This window comes from Lissotriton helveticus, chromosome 10 (genome assembly GCF_964261635.1).
Source record: "Lissotriton helveticus chromosome 10, aLisHel1.1, whole genome shotgun sequence".
NCBI classification, from domain to species: Eukaryota; Metazoa; Chordata; class Amphibia; order Caudata; family Salamandridae; genus Lissotriton; species Lissotriton helveticus.
Genome location: NC_136071.1, coordinates 782475575 through 782496411, shown reverse-complemented (window position 1 = coordinate 782496411; position 20837 = coordinate 782475575). Strand labels below are relative to the sequence as shown.

Below are 20837 nucleotides of genomic sequence, written 5' to 3'. Positions count from 1 at the left end.
TTTCTGTATACTGATAGCAATAGGTTAGTTTGTTAGCTGTGCTGTCAAAACCCAGGACTAAAAAGAAGGATGACCCTTTGTGATTGTCTCAATGAGCCATCTTTTGTGAGAAAGGTTTGCCAGAGGAGGCCAGGAATCCTGCTGCACTGAATTTATTGAAGATGGAACTGTGATGGTTGTATGAACCCCTATTCTTTTACAAGGCCACTAAATTATTAGATAGGTTATACATGAGGATTGTGCGATTGTAAAGGTAATCAAAACCCTTCAGAGAACAAAAACATATCAGCAAGTGGTGACTGGCCCTTATGGATGCTGTGGCTTAGCCCTCCTTGTTTTTTTTCAGCCCATTTATTACTACCTTAATAGTGAATATTTAGAAACCAATTACTATTAGTATAATAAAAATAAAAGCAGAACTAAACAAGGGTCAAGAAGCAAGTAGTGTCAGTGAATTGGTCAGATGGTTGGTGCAGGCAAAGCAGGCACCTTTGCATTTTATCAAAAAGACTGTCCAAGGCTTGCGTAGTGCCTTCCCAGGATTCAGGGGTCTAATGCGCCCAGGTGCCACCCCATTTGTGACACATATCAGGTTGTATCTGCTAGGGTAGCCCCAGGTGCTTTAGGCGTTAGCTAAGGTGTGCCCGAGGGCAATACATCAATTATGCTGTCATCTAACCCTCTCGTTGCAGGGTGTAGTGGTTTCAGGAATCTCATTAGCCCCACCGCGCCCTATGATGAATTGCCAGAGGTTGTCATGGCTTACCACAGGGGCTGACTACTACTTCTATCCACCTTGGCCCTGGGTATTATTGGCAACTGTTCATTCACTCAGGATGTCGTTTGCGCTCGTATGACAGGAGTCATGCTGATCAGGATTGCAGCTGTAACGTGTGCCAACCTTTTGTAACGCCATCTTAAATCCACAGCCAATCCTGTCCCCCACGGGAAACCCAAAAGATGTGACAGAATGCCCCAGCTAAATGGTGGGTTACAGCTGAATTTGAGAATCGACTACAGGATTCGTGGATCCCAGGATTCAAAGTTCTACAGTATGATTTGAGGATCTACTCTAGGATTCGAGGATCTCAGTGTCTAAAAAAACAATAGCAGGGCATGGCCAAGTGCTTGGCTTTTCACTCTTCATCTGGGTTCCTCTGTTTGGGTTCTGCTCTTCACCGTAGTTCTCGGCTCTCCAGCTGAGACATTCTTAAAGGTTAATGCAAAGTTCATCTTCTCAGGCGTTTTCTGCTTGTGGCACATCTTGGAACTTCTTCTACAGCATCACTTCAAAGAATTTCCTCACATCCTTGGAACTCTTCAAGGAATTTCCTAGCATCCAGAGGAACTCTTCGACCTCTTTTCCAGCACTGTGTTCAGAGACATCCAGTACGTAATTAGCTTGAGAGTTAGATTTATTTGCTGGGTTAATGAAACGACTATTGGATTCTTGAACTTCCCCTTGCAAGTACATACAGGATGCTTGTTCCCAGTACTGGCTTGGCACTTCGGGCTGGACTGTTCCCAAGAGGAACAGGGTCAAGACAGTTTTGCATATGGCTGGGTCTGAACTGGGGTGGCGAAGTGAGCTAAAGAACAATGAAGGATTCAACCCATATCGAATAGTGACTGGGGGAGAGTGTCTAAAAAGTTTGTGGTCCGTCCATCATCTTGTGTTTGCTTGTTCGTCCTAAGTTGCCAGGGTATGCCCAGACGTGGGTCCCTTGCTCACTTTGCTACGGGATTCAAGCTAGCCTGGCTGATGAGGGGTGTTACCTCCAAACCGGTCCCAGGATGCTTGTTTCTGGTCCAGGGAAGACCTGGCATGGCAGTTCAGCTGGACTGTTCCCATGAGGAACAGTGTCAAGACTGATATGCACATGGCTGGGTCTTAACTGGGGTGACGAAGTGAGCAAAAGAACGATGACGGATTCAACCCATATCTAATAGTGACTAGGGGTGTCTGAAACGTACTGAGCAATTGCTAAGTTGAGAGCTTACTCTCATGCACCCTTTGCTAGAGTGATTATCTGATATCTTTCCAGCTTCTATAAAATGTTACCATTCATGTGAAATCAATGTAAAAGAAGAAACGACATGCAACTGAAACAGCTGTAAGAGCAGAGAGTAACATTAGTCTCCTGCTTTATTTAGAGCTGTCACTAAGAGATTGCAGAACATCTGTGAGCGATTCTATTTGTTGAGAAGAGCTGTGTAACTAGAGCCCACATCTGTTGTGTGCCTGCTCTAACAACCATAATCACCTTTGCTGTCAGCATTAAGCATAATCGATAAGGAATTAGACTGGTGGGTTCCACATCATTCCTGCAGCAACATTTGGATCTACAGGGTACATTTAATTTGAGTCTAACAGAGGAGAAAAAGCAAAAGGCTGAAGCTCAAGCAAGCACAGTGCATCAGTATGGCACATTTACTGCACCTGCTTCAGCTTTCAGTTTCCTGGTTCAGTGAATGAAGTGGAAGGGAGCTATGACAGCCCCAAATTTTAATGGAGCACTAGGCAGGAGGACCTGATGCAGGCTCAAACGGACCACGGAAAGCAAGCAAAAAGAAAATCTCTCAAATTTTGTGTGCAAATGAACATGTTAGTGTGAAAGTAAGTGAGAGACAAGGGGAGAGCAAGAGTTGCAGTTAGTGTAACTGAGTGACACTGAGTGAGTCATCTGAAGACTAAATGAAACTAAGAGAATATAGTAGTGCAAGTGTGTGTGTGTGTGTGTGTGTGTGTGTGTGTGTGTGTGTGTGTGTGTGTGTGTGTGTGTGTGTGTGTGTGTGTGTGTGTGTGTGTGTGTGTGTGTGTGTGTGTGTGTGTGTGTGTGTGTGTGTGTGTGTGTGTGTGTGTGTGTGTGTGTGTGTGTGTGTGTGTGTGTGTGTGTGTGTGTGTGTGTGTGTGTGCGCGCGCGAGAGGGAGTCATTCTCGCAAGTGTGCAGCTGGCTCTAGCATACAGGGGGTAATTCATGGCCTACAAGACACCAATGGCAACATGCTGGCACCTGCATGTCGGTGATGATTCTTGAAATAAAAGGCACTCTTGGCAAAATGCTGGTGATGCCACAATAAAGGTAATTTTTTGCTGGTATGCTGGAGTAAAGTCCTAAAGATACAAACATGGTATGTGGAAAGCATTCATAACAAATGCTGAGATTGTCATACTGACGTTGATTACCATGTGGGAACCCACTGAACATTTGGAAAAACAGTGGTCAACTCCTATGGAGAGTCAGGCTTCATTGGGTTGCACTATTTGACCCCCCCTTTAGTTTTCTTTTGGGGATGTAAACTCCTTCAAGTAAACTGAAGATGTAATTTATTCCTGTATTTATTATTTTGAACACCAAAAACTAAAACCAAATAATTTCTTTTTACAATACATTATGCCAATTAGCAGTTGCTGGAATTTGGTGTCAGCTCGATAGATTGCAGCCAGAATGAATCCAAAATGCAACAGAGTGCCCTACACAGACAGAAAAAAACTATGCCACCTGATCTTAGGATGCTAGCCTATTAAAGCTGATGAGTTGTAGAAAGCATTTACACTTCAATTCATTTTCCCATTTGTTTTCAGTGTAACATATGCGCAATAAACAGTGTTCCTGGGCTTGGGATGATTGAATCCCTTGTTCAGGTCAGCACTGCCTTCTCCGCCTTCCAGGACTGCACCTGTTGAAACAAAACCAACCAAGCTCATCCCAGAAGAGGCAGAGATGCACTGTGGTCACGGCCAGCACAGATGATCATGGGTAAGCACTGTATGCCAAACCGCAAACAGTGAAAGGGTGATGATATGTTATGGTGACTTCTGGTATGCAGATTCCAAGTGGAGGTGGCATACAAGGGGATTCACTCCTACCACTGAGGGACAGTGAAGGAAGCAGCGCCTATATAGAAGAATCAACCAAGTCACTGCCTTACTGGATTTGTCTTTTTTTAATTACCAATACAAAAAAAGACATTTCAGCTGAGACTGCTGGGATTGCACATCAACTAATAGGTATAAAATAATAGAGAATGTGTGTGTTACTTAATCATGTGTAGCCTGCTGCTGGATAACCTATTGTAGCCAGTTGGGACTCACCAAAATGGTGGAAGACACAAAAAACGCTGGAATCAAGAAGACGATTTTCGGGTAACACAGAGATCAGTTAATTATTTTATTACTAAAAAAAAGGAAAACAAACTATTATGCTTCTTGGAAATCGGATATACATTGTAAAGCTAGCTTTTATTCTAAATACATCGTAAATACAATTCCCTTCTGACCACGTTTAAATCTCATAAGGCAGCAGACACATATTTCAACACTTTATCATGGTTGTAAAAAATAAAATCACATTGTATTAGTAGCCCTGACATAATGAAAGTCTGAAAACCAGAATATTTCTTGGTCTGTGCATGTCACCATAAATAACCCACCACTCAATGTCGAATGAAGAAAAGCCCAATGTTTTCCAGGTGAAATGCACTACCGTGTGTAAATCATAAAGAATATTGCAAAGGGACTATCACAGCATACAGATAAGCTATGAAGACTGGTGGGTGTAGACAGTGGCCACCATTATTTCCAGCATGAAAACAATCCACCTGCCCCGCCTGTCCGCGACTACGTGTACCTTACGACCTTTCAGTGATCTAATATGAAGAGACCCCTTCATACTACTTCAGAATAGCTGTTACCATTCTCTCTCTATTTTTTTTTTAACTCCAATCTATCCTAGTTACACTTCCTTGCTTCCTACGCCCGTCAGATTCTAAATATTCTATTCTTCCTATTACACTAACTTCCTTGTAGGGTTGACCCATAGTTATCACACTTGCATGATTTCTTCTCGGTGGTCCAGGCTTCTAAGAAAATATTCAGTCAAGTCTGCATGCCGTGCTAAATGATGGGCAGCTTCCACATTAGAGCGAATAAGGTTCCTATTCACAAATACATGGCACTGATACCACTTGCATTAACATTCACATTTTAGGTTTTTTGCGCCATCCATCCATCATTCAATACAAGGTAAGTTGGGCATGCTACTTGCCTTTAATGTAGCCCTTTTCACGGACGGCTTGCAACGTTGGTCGCCGCGTGAGAAACTTTTTTAGTTTTGTTTTTGTCTTCTTTTGTTCTGTCGAGTCAATACTCGGGGAGGTTTTAATAGCTATGGAAAAACAGAAATTTCAAATATATATGATAACTGCTGATATAAATCATTCACTACTGCAGAGTGTTTTTTTAAGTACTAACATTTTTGATTAAACGCGTTTTCCATAAAATGTTCTGTTCACTCTCATGCAACACATTTTCATGAAATGCAAAAGTATATTCGGATTGAGACAGTCAACAAAGTTATTAGAGACTTTAGCAAACAAAATTATCAGCGTTCAAAATGGGAGAGGATGTGGCGTTACGGCCTGATCTATGAACTTTGGAACTAAGAAAACAGGTTCAACTCTCGGCGTCTGCTCAACATGTGGTAATCCTGGGATAATCACTTCGGGCCAGAGGCACAATATGCAATTCGGTAACTTGTCACTGAATCGCTTTTGTATTTGCGATTCGGTATTTGGAAGGGCCGTGTTTAGGGCATCCCTTGCAAATACTGAATCGGTAAGGTACCTATTAGTTTTGCAACCGAATTCCTGATGCAAAACAGTAGGACTTTACCACCAGTTTAAAACTTGCGGTAACCCATTCGCAAAGTGGAAGGTTTGGGACCCCTTCTCCTTTGAGAATGTAAATAAACATTTTAAGAACAGGCAACCACTGCCTACTCTTTAGAAATTAAACTGCAAAGCTTAATTTTTTCTTTTAAATACATCCTTTAAGGAAAACGGGGTGCATAAAAAAAAATTGTGACCTACCTCATTAATAATCATGAGGGGCACGGCTTGAACGAGGTGAAAGAATACGGCGTGAACCTGCAGCTCTGCTCCATGGAAACGAATCAGCCTTTAAATCGACGCCAATGCGTCACAAATTGGGACCAGAATGAAGAAAAATGACATCGCACTGAGGTAGTGCATCTGAAGATATCATCATCTTGGCGCCAACCTTCACTTCAAGCCCGGATGTCGGCCTCGACTGCGGGTCGCCATAATGCTATGCAACTACCAACAGTCAGTGGAGACCCATCAATGTGCGAACCCAGCAAGCTGCTCATAACGCGGAAATTCAAAAACACAACACCAAGTAACCCTCATACGTCTTAGCACAGCATCTGTTTAACACACGCCCGCAGAATAATATCGGAGTATTAGTGGACCACTACTGTAGGGGACTAAGGCCCCAAGTGCCCTCTAAAATGGAGGTGAATTAGGCACGCATAAACTGGGGGAATTATTTGAACATTCTGTGGCCACCCCCTACAATATTACTTGTGATTCACCCACGTAATGAGCTGGAGGACGCCTGCGAAATTCTCAGCAGTCACCAGCGTGGGATTGGTAACGCGGGCACTCGGGCAATGCCCAAGGGGGCGGTATCTGAATTTCAGCAGTAGGCTGCTTTTTTTAGCAGCCTGGGGGCCGATTTGGTTGGTTTCTGCGTTTTTTGAATACCGCCAGCAGCCAGTGGGTGCCTGAGTGGCCTTTTTGGAGGCAGATGGGTGTCCATTACCTCCCTTTTATCAACCGGCAGAGGTGACACTCCCTTTCTCTCGCTGGGCCGGCCCATTAATGTGTGCATTTTGAGGGGGGGGAGGGGGGGGGGGAGGTGGTTGCGGGCAGAGGGCCTGAACAAAAGTGACCTCACTTGTTTTCAGGTGAGTTTCACCAGTGTTTTCTTAATGCCCCCCCTCCCCCCCACCACCTTTTTTATACAATTTCGCCGAAGGCAGTGTTTTGTGGAGAGGCAATATGCAAATGTGGGCCACTTTTTTTTTTAGCATGCCCAGGCAGATTTTTAATCCCAATCCAACCCTGGCAGTCACCCCGTTTTCAGCAGTTATTAGACTAAGTTAAGACTTACAGCAGCAATCAAAATGGCAGGCCCCACCCATACCCACTGTGCGCTCAACAGTTCGTTGTCAGATGATCCAAATCACACCACATATCAGGCTAAGTAAAGTAAAGTAAATCCACATTTGTAAAGCGCACAATCACCCGTAAGGGTCTCTAGGCGCTGGGGGCCGTCAGGAAGATTAAGCAAGCTATTGCCCAGAGTCACATGGTGCTGGGCTAATCTGCCGCCGGTGCTGGGGATCGAACCGTGATCCCCAGATTCCGGAGTCAGTCGCCCTGGCCGCGGCGCCACACCTCTTCCTAATAATTGCTGAACGCTGTTTCAGGCCAATAACTGCCAAACAGGGGATGACTACTAATTCAAGACTCATAGCAGCAATCAAAATGGTGGCCCCCACCTATGTTCTGCTATCTGCTCTGAGGCTCTGTGCCACGAAAACTGGCTATGCACTACAAAAACTACAGTTTAATAACACCTATAGCTTCCCCTCACTAACGCTCAATAGTTCTTCGTCAATTCCGCCAAACTGCATCGCCTTTCACTAATAGCGTATGCAGCTCCAGTGGTCTGTGGCACAAAATATTCTCAACTGCATCACAACTCGACCAAAATAGCGACCCCGTCCATCTCCTGCTTTACGCGCCAAAGCGCAAACTCTTACTAAGTGTCATAAAGCTGCGATCAAACAGCTGCCTAGCGCTTCACATCACTAGCGCTCATCAGTTCCTTTATCACTCCAGTGTGCTTGCGTAAACAGAGCTTGTATTTTACGAGGGAAGGCCCTGAGCGTGGTCCCTGGACTCGTAGGATAATAGCCGAGTGGCTCCCAAGGTGGGGGGCTTAATCTATTAATCAGTTAACACACCGACATCTGCATCCACAGTCTGGTGCTGCAGTCTGCCTCCGCCCAACTCTGTCCCTTAAACTAGAGAATGCAAAAGAGGCTCCATAAAACTGAAAGACCCTACGAACACAATATACAGCCTGGGACATCAACATGAGCTAACAATGTTCACAGTGCGGTGCTTGATAAACCTACTCCACATATAAGTTACTGTTATGATGCTTTAATGACACAGGTAACATGCGACTGGAGTGACTAGGCTGCTAATCAGCTTATCTTATTATGCCTTTCTAATTCTTCACCTCAAGGCTTGCTCTCAAATAAGCCTTGATCATAGTATTGTCAGCCTGACCAAGACCTAACTCTAGAGCTAAAAGTAGCTTTGGAACATATGACACACCAGAATCTAATAGGTCGCTCAAGCTACTACTGACTACTTTCAAGCAAAATGGCAGAAAAGGAATCTAAAACTAGATTAAAAAGAGTCAAAGCAGACCCGCCAAATACTGACTCAACAGTCAAAACAAAATATGACATTAACTCCACAATGGAGATGATCCTTAAAAAATTGGCAAATGTTTATGATCTCGCCACAACCAAGAAGGACAACACAGATACAGATGCAGTGCAGAACAAGATATGTGCTATCCGCTCAGACATCAAACAAATCAACACAAGTATTGCAGATAGAGTAGAATCAGCAATCTGGAAGATTCTGAGACCAAATCATGCAAACCTATCTCGACCCTTAATAGCACAACCCAACCTCCAGTCAGAAAACTTGTGGCTAAAGACAAACATATGGGAGAATCTTCGCATCTTCGGCATCCCCGAAGGTGATTAAGATGCAGCTGGATCACGCAGCATATTCCTGAAGAAGTCTTCTTAAAAAATAAAGGACATCATTTTTGAAAAATACCTTGTAATTTAAAGACTGGACTGTGTACCTACAAAGAAACACCCTAACAATACCCATCCGCGCCCAACTGTATGTAAACCACTTCGCTACCAGCATGTGGAAAATATTATTGCATTCATTAGGAAACATAGCCACATACAAGGTTTTCATCTCACAGGACTACTGCAAGTCTACGGTTAAAACCAGGAAGGGCTTCCTGGCCTTACGGCCCAGGTTCAAAGCAATCAATTCTCTTTTTTGACCTGCCCTGCGAAATACCGGGTGACATACAAGAGACCTCGCGCACCTTCAATAGGAAAGAAGATGCAGATACGGATACATCAACACACAAGACTGGATGCGCTAGGAGAAAGCATTTACGCTTGCTTTGGAACAGTGTTCACCAAAAAATAACTCTCAAACAGCTTTGCCTGACGTACCTTTCCTCACATGATCATCACCTTAACTCTGATCCTTATCTTTCATAGTAGCAAATGAGCCTAAGCTTGAGCCCTTTACCATAGTGTATGTGATTTATAACGCTATCATCCTAATATGGGTGTACAGTGGTTTTTATAATTAGATATTACCTCCACCTACTTCATGCTTTAGGTTTCAAATACAGCTCATGCTACTTCTCATGCGGTATACTTAGACTATGTTTAGACTGCCATCGTTGATGGTCCCTCAAGACTTGTTAATCATTTGTTGAGTCTCTGTATAGGTTGACACACTTTTGTACGTTCAGTTTATTTAATTGTTATGCAGTTTCTCAAGCGAGGTTATCACTACTAAACAACGTCATAACCAAGCAAAAATCATCAGTTCCCACCACGCATAAAGCAGGCAAACACGTCAGCATTATAGACATGTAGGCATTCCTTACTGATTGATATTGATCTATCATTTCCATGGAGGAGCGTTTTCTCCTCTCGCAATTCCTTTTGTATACTTTGGAAGGGGGAGGGAGGGATATTGTTTTACAGTTTAGTGTTTTTCTGTTTATCTTCGTTTGTATCAACACTAGGAAGAAATGGTATGCACTAAAGAGAGTGAGTATCCTTCCCTCAACACGAAGATACACACATTATGATCAGGGTATTGTGTCAGTTCGTACCAAAGTCATGGAGGTCTAATACTACTCTGTCTTCAATCCTAGACACTATCAAACTATAGTTGATACACAAGGCCTTTCGTGTTAAACTGCCTATAGTTGGCTATTCACAACTCTGAGCAAACCGCTAATTCCTACCCAAAAAACACCCTATTATAAAACTTAACCCATGAATAATACTCCATAGAATATTAAGATAATGTCTTTAAATGTGAAAGGGATCAACCACCCAATAAAAAAATAAAAAAATCATTGCTTATTTATATAAACTCAATGACCATGTAATTCTTCTTCAAAAAATCAAGATCGACTCTAAACACATCACTTCTCTTCAGAATAACCAATTTTCTGATGTAGCATGCTCCACTGCTGTTAGTAAAAAAAAAAACAACGTCCTGACCCTGATCATTAGGAAATCAGGTAGAAATATGGTGCCTAATTTTTCAGGCAAACAGAGTACATGGATCATATCCAAACTCTCTAAAAACTACAAGTTCTTTGTGGTCAATGTTTATGTGCCAACAGCAGATGACCCATCCTTTTGAACTGACTTGTTGACTCAACTCAGAATGATCCCAGAATCCTCAACTGTTTAACCTGCCAGTGGATCCTACAATACATAGAAACTCACAGTTCTCATACCGTCCTAGCAAAAGCCATAACATTTCTGAAGAATAGATTGTTCAGTGATAATACACACACATTCTGCTATGTACTAGAAAACTCAAAACTCTCAAAAACCCCGACAGTTACAATCATACTCGACGAGGAAAAAGCATTCGACAAAGTTGTTTTGAACTATTTAAAAATTGGTACTGGAGAAGTTCAACCTAAGTGAGTCCCTTATTCAAATAATAATTTAACTATACCACAACCTGACAGCTAGGGTAATAGCGGAGGGCTTCATATAGAATAAATTTCCCTTGAAACAAGACAAGGGTACTTCCCTTTTGCTGCCTCTATTCCTCTTAGCTTTAGAATGCTTTTTACACCGCCTTCGTGGAAATAAAAGGAATATCAGGGGTATCATTTGGTAAACATAACATAAAATTAGATGAATACGTAGATGATATGTTCATTACCACCGAGGGCGGTCCCTCTTCTAGTTCCACGTTAATTACATCAACCCAAGAATTTGCGGAGATCTCAGGCTGCACTCTCAATAGGGACAAATCCAAAGATAAACTGCTTAATAATATAGGAAATAAGGATATCCTTGGTGACTCAGGCCTCGCATGGCAAACAGGCTGTATTAAATATTTCTTATGGCACAAGATAAGTAGCAAGAGTAGCACTAAAAAAACAGACTTTTGAAAGGTAAAAGTGGCACAGGACTCCCTAACGAACAAGTTACTTACCTTCGGTAACGATATATCTGTAAGAAACAGTAGTTAGTATTAGATTCCTTACCTTAGAATATCCCCAGGCGTCAGTCTGGATCCGGAAACTTTTGCGTAGCAGTACCCCTGCGCGTCGGTAGGCGTCGTCTGCAGGCGTCCCCTGCGGCTCCGCGTCGTCGGCGCCGTGCGCCGTGATGACGTCGCTGGAGTATATAGACGCCGCCTCCGCGCGCTGACGTCAGTTCTTTGCACACAGCTTTTCCGCGCCAGAACACGCAGAGCCATGTGAGAACTAACACTGGTGCCATTTGAAACTAGGGCCCTGAAAGGGATGACCTTAACCCTAGGTATCAGTTCGCAGAACGGGGAGGACGGGTGGGGCGGTAAGGAATCTAATACTAACTACTGTTTCTTACAGATATATCGTTACCGAAGGTAAGTAACTTGTTCATCTGAAAGAAACAGGTTAGTATTAGATTCCTTACCTTAGAATAGATACCCCAGCAATACCAACCCCGGTGGTGGGTCTGCGAACCAATACAAACCTACACCAGAAAGTCCTGGAGGACCGAACGGCCAAAGAAGCCATCCCTCCGGACTTGACTGTCCAGGCAGTAGTGCCTCGCAAAGGTGTGCAGCGAGGCCCACGTAGCCGCCTGGCAAATGTCCTGCAAAGGGACTCCCCGGCCCAGGGCAGTAGTAGCGGCCGTGGCCCGAGTGGAATGGGCCCTCAGCCCAACAGGAGGCTCCTTCCGAGCCAAAGAGTAGCATGCTTTGATGCACAGGACGACCCACCGAGAGATGGTTCGTTTCTGTACCGCCCTTCCCTTCTTCTCACCCACGTAGCCAACAAACAGTTGGTCATCCACCCGGAACTGGCGTGTGCGATCCATGTAAAATGAAAGCGCACGTTTTGGGTCCAGACGATGGAGCCGCTCTTCATCCTTTGAAGGATGCGGAGGCGGGAAGAAGGAGGGTAAGGTGATGGACTGCCCGATGTGAAAAGCAGAAACTACTTTGGGCAGGAAAGAAGGCCTAGTCCTAAGAACCACCTTGTCAGGATGGACGGACAAGAAAGGAGGTTTAACAGAAAGAGCCTGGAGCTCACTCACTCTCCTGGCAGAGGTGATGGCAACCAGGAAGGCCGTCTTTAAAGTGAGAAGACGGAGAGGACAGGAATGAAGCGGCTCAAAGGGAGCGCACATCAAGAACGTCAGAACGAGGTTCAAGTCCCACTGAGGCATCACGAACGGAACAGGAGGATACATGTGCGTGATGCCTTTCAAGAATCTCAGTACAATAGGGGACTTGAATAAGGATGGCTGATCAGGTAGCCTTAAGAAGGCGGAAAGGGCAGAAAGGGCAGAAAGGTAGCCCTTGATAGTGCCCAGAGCAGAGCCCTGCTGGGCAAGAGAAAGAAGGAAGAGGAGAACCTCGGAAAGAGGGGCAGAAAGGGGATCCACAGCCTTTGCTGTGCACCATGCCACAAATCTTTTCCACCGGCAGGCGTATACCGACTTAGTGGAGGGACGCCTGGCTGCCAGAATCACATCACAGACTTCAGGAGGCAAGTCGAATGGCCTCAACTGTCGCCGCTCAATCTCCACGCATGGAGGTGGAGGCTGGACAGGTTCGGGTGGAGGACCGTCCCCTGCTGCTGCGACAGAAGGTCCTCCTGAAGGGGCAGGCGGATCGAGGGACCGACTGACATGCTGAGTAGCTCGGGATACCAGTATCTTCGAGCCCAGTCCGGAGCCACAAGGATAACTTGGGCCCGGTCGCGCCTGATCTTCTTCAGCACTCTGGGCAGAAGTGGTATAGGCGGAAAGGCGTACAACAGACCGCAGCTCCACTCGCGCCGAAAGGCGTCGCCGAGCGAGTGCCGTCTTGGAAACTCCAACGCGCAGAACTGATGACATTGCGCGTTCTCTTCTGTGGCGAATAGATCTAACCAAGGCTCTCCCCATTGCTGAAAGAGGCCGTTCGCCACGTCCGAGTTCAGACGCCATTCGTGATCCACCGAGCACCGACGGCTGAGTTCGTCCGCCCTGGCGTTCAGAGAACCTGCCAGGTGTTGAACCGTCAGAGTCACGCCCTGACGTTCCAGCCATTGCCAGAGGCGCAGAGCCTCCTGGCAAAGGGTCCACGACCCCACACCGCCCTGTTTGTTGCAGTACCACATGGCGGTGGTGTTGTCCGTGAACACCTGCACTACACTCCCGTTGACAAAGGGGAGGAATGCCTTCAGTGCTAGGCGAATCGCCCGCAGCTCCAACATGTTGATATGGAGCCGGGACTCCGCCGGAGACCAGATGCCTCTGATCTCCGCCTCTCCCAAGTGGCCACCCCAGCCCTGGAGGGACGCGTCCGTCACAACCACGTGCTCCGGTTGGGGAAGGGAGAGGGATCTGCCTCTGACCCAATCGCGGTCCGTAAGCCACCACTGCAACTGTCTCGCAGTGCCCTCCGAGATCAGGACATGGTCGGACAGGTTGCCCTGATGCTGGGCCCACTGAAACTTCAGGTCCCACTGCAGAGCCCGCATCCGCCACCTGGCGTGATGCACCAGAAGGATGCAGGAGGCCATCAGCCCCAGAAGCCGCAGCGTCAACCTGACCGAAATCCGGGACAACGGCTGAAAGATGGGAATCAGAGCCTGAATATCCCGGACCCGCCGTTCCGGAGGATAAACCCGAAACTGCGCCGAGTCAAGAACCGCTCCGATGAAAAGGAGCTTTTGAGAGGGACACAGGTGTGATTTCGGCACATTGATGGAAAACCCCAGCTCGTGCAGGAGGTCTGCCGCCATCTGAAGGTGGTGGCCGACTGTTTGGGGCGAGCCCGCCTTCAACAACCAGTCGTCGAGGTAGGGGAAGACTGAAACCCCTAACCGGCGCAGATGAGCTGCGACCACCGCCATCACTTTCGTGAACACCCGTGGGGCGCTGGTAAGGCCGAATGGGAGCACGATAAACTAAAAGTGCTCGTGGCCTACCGTGAACCGCAGGTAACGCCGGTGGGCCGGCAGGACGGGGATGTGAAAATACGCATCCTGCAAGTCCAACGCTACCATCCAGTCTTGAGGGTCTAGAGCAGCCAAGATCTGAGCCAAAGTCAACATCTTGAACTTCTCCTTCCGGAGGAAGCCGTTGACGTCCCGTAGGTCCAAGATAGGACGAAGGCCCCCTTTGTCCTTCTTGGGCACCAGAAAGTAGTGGGAGTAGCAACCACACCCTACTTCTGGCCCAGGAACGCGCTCGATGGCCCCCTTGGCCAAGAGGGCCGTAACTTCCTCCTGCAGAAGTGTCAAGTGGTCCCCCGACACACGGTGGTTCTGCGGTGGCATGGCTGGAGGAGTGGACTCGAAGGGGAGGGAGTAGCCCCTTCGGACGAGCTGCAGCACCCACCTGTCCGATGTAATCGTGCGCCAGTGGGAGTGGTGATGACGAACCCTGCCACCCACTGGCGTCACATGGGCCCGAAAGCTCGGACTAGGAAGATTTGGAGGCTGCAGCGGGGGGAGGTGTGGACTGACCTCGCCGCTGCCCTCTACCGCCACCACGGCGGAAACCACGGCCGCCACCGCACTGGGGAGCGTTCTGCGGCGCGTGGCTGGCAGCACGCGTGGGACCGCCCCTTCCTTGGCCACGAAAGGGGCGAAACGAACCCTGCGGCTGGCGCTGGGTCGAAAGACCCAAGGACTTGGCCGTGACCCTGGAGTCCTTGAAGCGCTCAAGCGCGTTGTCCGCCTTGTCACCGAACAGGCGACTGCCATCGAAAGGCATGTCCATGAGGGCAGTCTGGACATCCGGCGAGAAGTTGGCGGATCTCAGCCAAGCATGGCGACGAATCGCCACCGTCGTGGACATAGCCCGTCCCAGCGAGTCGGTCGTGTCAAGACCACACCTAATCGAATACCTCGCCGCGTCCCGGCCTTCAACCAAGGCCTGGTTGAGCTTGTCCCGCACCTCCTGCGGGCACTGCGGCAGACACTCCGCGACCGTGTCCCACAGAGAGTGGGTGTAGCGGCCCAAGAGGCATGCGGTATTACAAGACCGCAGTCCAGCACTCAAAGACGAAAAGACCTTCTTGCCAAATTGGTCATATCGCTTCGATTCCCGATCGGGCGGAGCCGACGGGAATGCGGACTGGGAAGTGGAGGCCTGGATCACCAGACTCTCCGGGGGGGATGGGTGGAAAGGAAGGCAGGGTCGTCCGAACACGGACGGTGACGCCTGGCAACGTTCCGGTCAACCGGTGCACCGGAAGCGGGCCTGGACCAGGTGCCCAAAAGGACATCCGTCAGGGCCTCATTAAATGGCAGCAGAGGCTCCTGTGGGCACGACTGCGGCTTAAATACTTCGGTGAGGATGTTAGGTTTCACCTTAGCGACGGGGAGCTCAAGGCGCAAAGCCTTGGCAGCCCTCATCAGGACCACCGAATAGGCAGCCCCCGCCTCCGACGCCACAGGGGAAGGAGAGACAAACCCAGGGTTGGGCGACTCGTCCAGACCACTGGCCTCACCTAAGTCACCTACCCAGTCCACGTCATACTGGCAGGCTCGTGACAAAGGGTCCTCAGACCCCTCCCAACCCTCTCCATATTCGTCCTCATCGCCATAGGACGAGTCGACGATGTAAACCGGCTCCTCGGAGCCAATGGGCCCCAACGGCGTCGGACGACGTCGGTCCGACTCCGCGTCAGGAGTCAGAGAGGGATCGGGGGTGGCGCCGCGCGGCGCCGGCGCCCCGACGCCGGCCGGAACCGACGGCGGAGTCACGGCGCCGCGCGGAGGCGGCACCACGGGTTGCCCCAACGGAATCGGCGCCGGGGAGGCCGGAGGACCAGCCGGCGACGACCCTGAAGGGCCCATCGGCGCCGGGGCCGGAGCCGCCGGCGGCGCCGGGGCCGGAGCACTCGGCGGCGTCGGGGCAGGTGCACCCAAACCGCTCGGGCTCCCAGACGGGACCGACGGGCCCGCAGGCACCGTAGGCCCCGCCGGAGGAGACATCGCCCTCATAGCCATGAGGAACGCCTCAATCTCCTCGCGCGACGCGCCTTCCCCAGGGACCGACGGGTATGGGGCAGACGGCGTCGGCGACCCACGCGAGGCCGCGGGGGTGGGGCCACCCGAACCCCCGGCCGCATCACGCGGGCGTCGGGGGGAGTCGGGGGTACGATGATGACGCCCCGACCTCTTGTGACGCTTACCTGATGAACCGGAGGAATGGTGGCGACTCCCGGAGCGCTCATGGCGGCTCCGCGATCGCTCCCTCGACCGCTCCCTCGACCTCCGACCGGACCGGGACCGCTCTCGACGCGGGGCCGACACTCGGAGTTCGAGCAGCTTGCGGGACCGCCCCCGTCTAGCTTTACCTGTCAAGGCCCGGCAGTCGACGCAAGACTCGACGTCGTGGTCCGCGCCCAGACACCGGAGGCAGAGTCGATGGTGGTCGGTGACCGACATCATTCGGTCGCACCCGTCGCAACTCTTAAACCCGGGCATCCTACCGGCACCTTGAAGAAGAGTGAAAGTTAACAAAACTAGATCAAAAGACCGGAGTACTGCTCTTCGGATCTGCGCTAACTGGCGCGGAAAAAAGAAGAACTGACGTCAGCGCGCGGAGGCGGCGTCTATATACTCCAGCGACGTCATCACGGCGCACGACGCCGACGACGCGGAGCCGCAGGGGACGCCTGCAGACGACGCCTACCGACGCGCAGGGGTACTGCTACGCAAAAGTTTCCGGATCCAGACTGACGCCTGGGGATATTCTAAGGTAAGGAATCTAATACTAACCTGTTTCTTTCAGATTTTAGGAACTACCAAACTGAGTATTTATTCAAACAAGGCACTAACTGGTTTCTTAAAGATGCAGATTATAAACTTGTCTGTGTACATTTGGAAAAATCAATCCTAAACAACAAACTTATTAGCACAAACCTAACAATGCACAACTCCCATCTTCTATACTTCAAATATATCATGGATAATACCAAGAGACTACCACTCGAAAATACAGATTTTTTAATTCTAACCTGTCATCCATTTGGCTCATTCCCAAAATTAAACTTGGTCAACCCGTTCTATGGTCCAAATGGACAGAAAAAGGGATAAACCTGGTCAAAGACATCTTTCATGATAACCTTCCCCTTCTCTGTGTTTCATTCTTGCTTCAGATTAGATAACCTGTAGTTTTACAAATTCTTGAGATTAAACTACCAGATATCAAAAGGAACATCGCTAAAAAGTAACCCCTCACTCCCGACTCATCAAAAATGTGTACAAAGGGGGACATATTGTATCCAAGGTGTACAAGTTACTCCTATCTAAATCCCACAGAACCAAAACTCCTAATGAGCAGAAATGGGAAGCACAGCCATCTAAAAGTAACCTACTGTTTGACTGGGAATATATATATCTATATATATATATTTATGTAGTTCCTTTTAACTCTGTATAAATATCATGCTTGTGTGTTTTTATATGTGATTTTACATGGAATTTGTGTGATTCACTAGTATTTTTTGGTTTTATTTCAGGGAATGTGTTTTCGATACAACACTGATACAATACTGCTGCATTGCCATATTGAATATTCAGGAGATTGAAAATAACACTGAAAATTCATGCCCACTTGGGCAAAATTGGGTGCTGATTACTACAAACAACAACAAAGTTTTGATGGTTATTTAGTCGTATATTCATTTATAAGATGTGTTCCTTTAAAAACTAGATCGGAATGAAAAGCGCTTTAGCCCACTTGGGCAGTACGTGAAAATCTATGATTGTATTTGTAGATTGTATATATGATAAGCGGTTTCCAACTAATTGGGGCACAAATAGATCTTATAAAGAAAATGCTGAATAACTTTATTGACACCATTATGAACACTGAGTGTTCAAGCTGGAACATCAACCGTAATTAATTTGTTTTGAAAACCAGTTAGAATTAAGTGGTTTAAATCTCCCTTTGAATTAAGTACGATATCATTGCACAAAATGAAATTGTATAGACACATTCTGTCTACTCGGCGCAATGTTAATGAGAACGGTAGTCTGTGGTTTATGTTATTCAATCACATGTTTTGTTTATTTAAACCAATGGAATGCACACAACTTGACTCGTGAGCAAGGGAGGTTTCCCGAAACGCGTCGAGTTACTTCTTTGTTGCCTTTCGCCGAATAAACTCACTTGATGCATTTTGAGTTCGTGCTTTTCATACTGGCCTTGTGACACAAGGAATCGAGTGTGGATTCTGATTTAAGGACTCGCCACTCAGCATAAACCGCTGTCGTTAAGTGGAGGAGTCATGGCGCCGTTCAGCGTCTGCAGAACTCTCTCTCTCTCTCTCTCTCTTCTCCCCCCCCCCCCCATGGTGTTGTCCAAGTAGCGGGTAGCACCCGAGCCTGCGTGCGCCTTTCCCAAAGCGTTAGTTGGTATGGGCAGTTGCGTGTTTGAAATAGGCCCGACGCGTTTCGGAAATTTATTTTCCTCATCAGGGGCCAGCAGTAAAGTGCACGACGTCTACCATCTCCCTATATGAAAACACACATTGTGCTTGTGGGAGATGTAGTCCATATATCCTGGATGGATGCACTTTCAAATTAATGCTCGTTCCAAAGGCTCTACCATGAGCCCCAAACATCACTCCTGTCCTCATCCATCGCGCAGCTCCACATACGAGACTCCTTGGATAGCGAGTCTCGTGGCCCCCGTTTCTTCGGGGTGGTGCAACCCAGCGGCAGGACCGCTGCTAATGTATTACGCTCCATGGGGTTGTCCAAGTAGCGGGTAGCACCCGAGCCTGCGTGCGCCTTCCCCAAAGCGATAGTTGGTATGGGCAGTTGCGTGTTTGAAATAGGCCCGACGCGTTTCGGAAATTTATTTTCCTCATCAGGGGCCAGCAGTAAAGTGCACGACGTCTACCATCTCCCTATATGAAAACACACATTGTGCTTGTGGGAGATGTAGTCCATATATCCTAGATGGATGCACTTTCAAATTACTGCTCGTTCCAAAGGCTCTACCATGAGCCCCAAACATCACTCCTGTCCTCATCCTTCGCGCAGCTCCACATACGAGACTCCTTGGATAGCGAGTCTCGTGGCCCCTGTTTCTTTTGGGTGGTGCAACCCAGCGGCAGGACCGCCGCTAATGTATTACGCTCCATGGGGTTGTCCAAGTAGTGGGTAGCACCCAAGCCTGACTACATCTCCCACAAGCACAATGTGTGTTTTTATACAGGGAGATGGTAGACGTCATGCACTTTACTGCTGGTCCCTGATGAGGAAAATAAATTTCCGAAACGCGTCGGGCCTATTTCAAACACGCAACTGCCCATACCAACTAACGCTTTGGGGAAGGCGCACGCAGGCTCGGGTGCTACCTGCTACTTGGACAACCCCATGGAGCGATAGATATAGATATATAGATATATAGATATATAGATATAGATATATAACCACCCTCTCAAATAAGATATCACCAATGCACTCTCAAACCAAATACGTGTTCATCGATAGATACTATTGGACACTAGAAAGGCTCCATAAACGTAATCTTGCCCAAGGCTCTAAATGTTGGAACTGTAATGACCAAGTAGGTGGCCTGGCTCACATGCCCTTTTACGGTCCCACCCTCCAGACTTACTGGGATAACATCTTTGCATTTATCAAAACACTTTACATATTACTACCACACACAAATTCTCATATATATTTCATGGACTGCTAGGTCCTCAAAAAATGAGCCAGACGGGGGATCTACCATAGCTAATTTTAACTCTTGCCTGCAAGCTCATTCTCACCATATGGAAGAACTTCACCATAATTTTATTACACATGTGGCGCGAATGGCTCACATTCCTAAGAGGTGCGGACATCTCTCTACAGCGCACCACTTGGCACCAGTCCCACAGACTCATGTGGAACTCACTTGATGTCTCCACAATCCACTTTGAACCTCCATAAACCCAAACACCTCTTACTGATGCCAGACTTATATATCCTTAGACAAACATGACCCCGGCTGCCCCATACCTACGGCCTCCACTAGCCAAACTCAATTAATATAAATACCTGATCCTTATTCACTTGCCACTGGTAATGACCACACCGAATAGTCCTAGTGTTGACTGTTTGTTCTGCTGTGCATATAAATAACATGAAGATGGTTCCCTAAGCAAAATCAATAGATCTCACCTAAGGTTTACTTATCCAATTGCGTACAATACTGTCCAAATTTGTCAATTCATGTTCAGCATGTTTTCCATTTTAAATGTGACATTACTAATGTGAACATTGTGCAGTCTGTACCCCACCCTTCTTGCATTCTGTACCCATTTTCACTGTGCCTCTCCAGATTGACTGTACCAATGACATGCAATTAACGCCAAGCACCACCTATTGCCTTCTATTCGTTTTCTTACTGTCCCTGTTTGGATTACGCATATAAAAGTTAATAAAAAATAGTTTAATTCCAAAAGTAATACCGAATTTCTAATTGTGATTCGGAGAGGAACACAATTAGGAAATCAGTACTTTTAATGTTAGTACATTTAGCCCTTATACTCCCTGTGCATAACAAATAAAGATGACCTTGGGTCATGTAACTGGTGCTCATGTAAAGCGCTCCAATAACTTCAGGCCGAGTTTGCGCGATAAAAA

At 47.5% G+C, this 20837-nt stretch overlaps 1 protein-coding gene across 8 annotated transcripts in view; it reads right to left on the bottom strand.

The window, feature by feature from the left end:
* Positions 1-20837, bottom strand: part of ARHGAP12 (Rho GTPase activating protein 12) — a 399139-nt gene that overhangs the window by 78320 nt on the left and 299982 nt on the right. For all 8 annotated transcript variants that reach the window (XM_078663344.1, XM_078663346.1, XM_078663345.1 and 5 more), the window contains one exon: positions 5050-5169. In XM_078663344.1, coding sequence (XP_078519470.1) covers positions 5050-5169 — 120 coding nt within the window. The remainder of the gene's footprint in view (positions 1-5049; positions 5170-20837) is intronic.